The 5066-nt window shown below is 40.0% G+C and overlaps 1 protein-coding gene across 1 annotated transcript; it reads right to left on the bottom strand.

Annotated features, from left to right (window-relative positions):
- Positions 1-2244: 2244 nt before the first annotated feature.
- On the bottom strand, positions 2245-3572 carry LOC110919392. Its single transcript, XM_022163665.1, has 5 exons — positions 3414-3572; positions 3057-3203; positions 2787-2951; positions 2379-2718; positions 2245-2306 (listed from the first exon to the last, which is right to left on the bottom strand). Exons 1-5 carry the CDS (start codon positions 3570-3572, stop codon positions 2245-2247), a joined length of 873 nt encoding a protein of 290 aa, XP_022019357.1.
- Positions 3573-5066: the final 1494 nt, after the last annotated feature.

Raw genomic sequence — 5066 nt, 5'->3', positions numbered from 1 at the left:
CTTGGATATATAAGTAACCCCTGAAATCTCGTTTGAAAGGTCTCGTATTTTGATATACTAGGTTTTTATACTCAATGATGTCTGGGGTATTATTCCGGGACTTCTGCTGAACGGAAGTTCTGACCTAGTCCTTGGATAATACTTTCACCAAATGCTTAAAACATAGCATAAACCCTCAGCATGCAGATGAAACAATAAAATTGATAGTCGCTGCTGTTGTAACTAAAAGATCCTCTAAAGGGGACATACTGAAAAGTCGAAGCTGATATCTCTCTGCCCATACGGAAGTATCAACCTGAGATCCCTCGGCCCTCGCATACCTAATTTATGTACAGATATCATTGTAGTATACTCACCTGTAAGACTGAATATTGGGATTCTGGATACGGGAGTATATTCAAGAGGTGGGACACATGATTTGAGCTTAAGTTCATAAGTCATTTAAATCGTATCCTGAATAGATTGAAATCTGTGTGAGAATTTAAGATGGATCAGTATATCGACAACCGAGGTGAATTGTTTAAATCTGAGCATGTAATAAAGCTTAACGGTGCTAGTAGTTTGTCTGAAAAGCTGATATGATTCCCTGACACGCTCGCCAAAAATAAGTTTGTATATAGTTCAATTTCTTTATTTTCTGCAATTTAAGTTTTCTGTATTTCATTTCTTAGTTTAGAACACAATATAAAATCCAAAAAGATTTTATTTCTGCTTTATTTTTGACAAACCAAAGTGGAGAGTTGATTGTTGGATTCTTGAAGATTGAAGCAGATGCAGGAAAGTTCTGAGCTGAAAAATGAGGAGGGCTTACTTTGTTGGAGTTTGAAGATGTTTTCAAAGTTAAAACAAGTTCATTAAGTTGATGCTTGTTACATTGTTTTTAGAAAATGTTAGAATGTTTTTACAAAATCAGTTTGATTCGTCAAAATGATCAACTAAGGTCATTAAATTGAACTTGGTAGATTAATTGAGTAATCAGGGTCATTAACTTGGACCTGAATACTTGAGTGGATTTCTAAAGCTGATTGTGTTAGTGATTTATTGTTGAAAAGATAGAATTGTAATGTTATTGGTTGAGTAACAGGTTTGAACTTCATTATTCCCAACGGAAGCTAAATGTCAAAGCTTAAACCAGATTTCTCAGATTCTAGCATATCGAGAGGGGGAGTCTGTGAAAGGGGGAGTCTGGATCAACAGTCAAAGGGAAGATGGAAGTTAGAGCCAGGATGTGATTCTGAAGCTTGTAAAGAAGAATGCTTTTGATGAGAAGACAGAGAGTTGGAGAAAAGACCAAGACTGAAGACTCAGGAGCTGAAGACTACGTCAACATCCAAGGGGGAGTCTGTTGATGCATGGAATGTCTGTTGACTACGTCTGCATTACGTCTTAGGTCAAGATAGGTCAACATAGAGTCTTGAAAGTCAAAATTAGATTATATGATTCGCTTATATGAACACATGTAAGTAGGTTCGCTTATGTGTCATTCAGGTGGTCCGCTTATATGTCATTAGATAGGTTCGCTTATGTGTCAAGTTGGCTGGTCCGCTTGTACGACATGTCCTTTGGAGCGAACCTGATTAGTAGTTGATGTACATTGAAGCGGATCTGTTGAGAGCTTTTGTTACCGAAACTTTGTTAAATCAATATCAGAAAGCAATAAAAGAAAGGAATTGAATAGGAATGGCTGTTGTAACTTCATTTACATTGATTCCGCCTTCGTACGTGAAGATGAACGTTCTCTACTGACTATTCAGGGTCGGAACACGGTCCAACAAAGGCAAAACATTAAGTGTCTATCCGACCGGATACACAAGTTTTTACAAAACTTACACAATTCCTAAACCCTAACAGGGCAAACGATGGAATTGATTCATACTCATACGACAAAGGTATAGAGTATACTCAACCCCATTCACAATGGGTAGAGTTCCGGATACACAAGTTTTTACAAAACTTACATAATTCCTAAACCCTAACAGGGCAAATGATGGAATTGACTCATACTCATACGACAAAGGTATAGAGTATACTCAACCCCATTCACAATGGGTAGAGTTCTGGATACACAAGTTTTTACAAAACTTACATAATTCCTAAACCCTAACAGGGCAAATGATGGAATTGACTCATACTCATACGACAAAGGCATAGAGTATACTCAACCCCATTCACAATGGGTAGAGTTCCGTATACACACGTTCAAACATGCAAGAAGTAAAAACACTTGTACAAATTGAGCAACAGTTAAACTTTATATTCAAAAAATTCATGCACCCACGTGGTGCACAACGGATTTACATAAAGTTCTAACATATACAAAGAGGAAAACAAAAAAGGGGCACGCAGGCCAACCTAGTCCTACTTTGTACCACTGGTACCCGCGCCATCTTGGACGTCACCAGCGGTATTTTCCTCTTCCGCATCGGCATATAACATCCGCAACCGGTCTACATAGTCCGCTGCATCTAAGCATTCATCAAGCTTCTCAACAGAAGAGAGAGACATGTCATAAAATGATGCAACGGCCGCCTCAAGAAGCGCTTCGGTGTCCACATCACGAAACCCGGACCGTTCATTAGTGTAACCGCCTCGATATAAAACGTTTATATGGCCGATACAGCGGTTATAACCAGCTTTAAAACCAGCATCACGGGCACGCTGCTTAATCAAGTCTATACCAATTGCGGTCTCAGGCGCGTCCATGATAGCTTTAACAATCTGCAACAAAAGAACAATAAGATCATCACGTGCTAATCCAAGTAAATACAAAGGCACGGGATACTTACACGTGCAATACCGTGACTCCGCATCCACTCACGGTCAGCCTCAAGCTGATTAAACGAAGAGGTCAGGGCATCTCTGGCCTCGACAGCCTCATTAGCCCGCTCTTCCGCTACAGTCACGCGGGCAGTAATATCTGCAAGCTTGGCCTCGTGAGTCTGCACATCAGCCTTTCAAAAGCAAGAAGCAGTTTGCACAAAATTAGTAAACATTCTCGAAAGGCAGAAAGTAAAGTTCAACTGAAAAGGCAACTCATACTGAAGGCTGCCAACAACCTGATTCAAACGGGTGCGCTCAGCATTCGCTTCTTCAAGAGCCTTCGAAGCACGACTCTCCCTCTCCTTGGCCTCTTCAAGAGCCTTTGCAGCACGGGCCCCCGCCTCTTTGGCCTCTTCAAGCGCCTTTACAGCCCGGGCCTCCGCCTGCTAGGCTTTAACAGCAATCGCCTCAGCCGCAGCCTTCTCCTTGCCCAAAGCAGCATTCGCTGCCTTGGCATTCGTCAACTCCTGACGAACACGAAACACTGTTTCATTCATCTTGGCCCAAGATTCTTTCCATGACTTACGCTCACTAGAAAGAGTTTCTTTCCAACTCTTGCGCTCCTTAGAAAGTAACTTGGCAAGAGTACGAACCTGTTTGAGCTCAGCAGTCGTAGCCCACTCCTCGGTTTGCTTCTGCTTTTCAAAAGCAGCCCTATCTTTTTTAAGCTGCTCTGCACCCGCACGAGCAACCTTGACCAACTCCTCCGCCTCGGCCCGCAAGCGCGCAGCCTCCTCCTCCCTGCGACCCATCACCTTGTAATCTTCCAGAATGGCATTCGCCACTATAGAAGGGTAAGAGTAAGAACGAGAAAGGTTTCGGGGACGAAACCTTCTTTAAGGGGGGTAGGCTTGTAACACCCCAAATTTCGTAAGATATACTACAATGCTTTAATCGCAATATTTGGCGAAAAGAAATGATAAATATAGAATTCTACCATTAGTAAAGTTTTATAAACTATGGAAAGTATAAAACACATGTGCACATGAAGTTAACCAAGTTAGTATGTAAAATGAAATAAATGCCATGTTTTAAAAGATAAGGGGGTTAAAATGAAAAATGTTATAAATAAAACACTTGACCAAAAGTTAGTCAGTGTTTGGTGATGGTGTGCGATCGAGAGAAAGGGGAGGGGAAGAACAAAAACCCTAATCAGCCTAAATTCTTCAAATTGAGGGAGGAATTTGGCTCAAAACTAATGCATGAACCAAGATTCTTGACCACCCAAGTGTTCTTCACACCAAGTAAGTCGAATTTTATGTTTTGATGATGTTTGACAAAATGGGTTATGATGTTAAGGTTGAAATTAGCATGATTATTTGTTAATCCTATCATGTTAAGGTTTAAATTTTGGTTAGTTGAATGATTTAGAATGAAACCCATTGCATGAGAGTGAACATGATGATCACGATGATCTTGTAGATGATAAATTGTGATTTTGTGTTGTATGAAGTGTTGTACAATAGATTGTGATAGGTAAGCTTGACGTGGAATTGATGATTGTGAGACTTTGCTTGAATAAGATGATTCATGAGGTGAATGTAGGAAGAATATGCTTAGGACACTTGTACATTATGCTTAGAAAGTGGTACGCACGCCAAGTGTTTGATAAAATGACTAGGTGAAGCTAGAAAGTGAAATTGTATGCAAGTCGTGAGTTTACATGTATAGAAAGCGATTGTGATAAAAGTAGTAGTTTACTAACTGGAAATATATGCTTTAGATGGAACTCGTATACGAATTCGGGTTGAAAGTATATGTTGGTCAAATTTATGCATTAGGAGCTTGTACCTTGTGCTTGAATGGTGTAATGCTCACCTTGTATTAGATGTGCTTGAATCAAGGTAATTAAGAGCGAAGGTGTATGATATGTGAAAGTATATGTAAGCGTATGTGTATGCGAGTATGATTATGTGATCATGTGGTTGTAAGTACTCTAGCATCATAAGTACGAAATGTACATAGTGTCGTATGGTAGGTGCTAAATTAATATGTGTTTTATGCGTTAACATGATGGATTGCATGAGTCTAAAAGATGTGGTTTTGGATGTATGCTTTATGTTTATTAGACTTGACCATGAAAGTCAAATGTGAGTTACGCTTTTGATATGATCATTATATGTGAAAACGTGTACACTTACAAGGATGTGATATGAAAGCATTAGGGATCATGTGGACGTGGACTCAAGCACGAAAGACTAATGGGTCAAAAGGGGACAAGGAAGCCAATGCGAAAATGGACGCTC

This window comes from Helianthus annuus, chromosome 16, assembly GCF_002127325.2.
Source record: "Helianthus annuus cultivar XRQ/B chromosome 16, HanXRQr2.0-SUNRISE, whole genome shotgun sequence".
NCBI lineage: Eukaryota > Viridiplantae > Streptophyta > Magnoliopsida > Asterales > Asteraceae > Helianthus > Helianthus annuus.
Note: the sequence above shows the minus strand (reverse complement) of the source record. Positions and strands in the feature narration are given on the sequence as shown.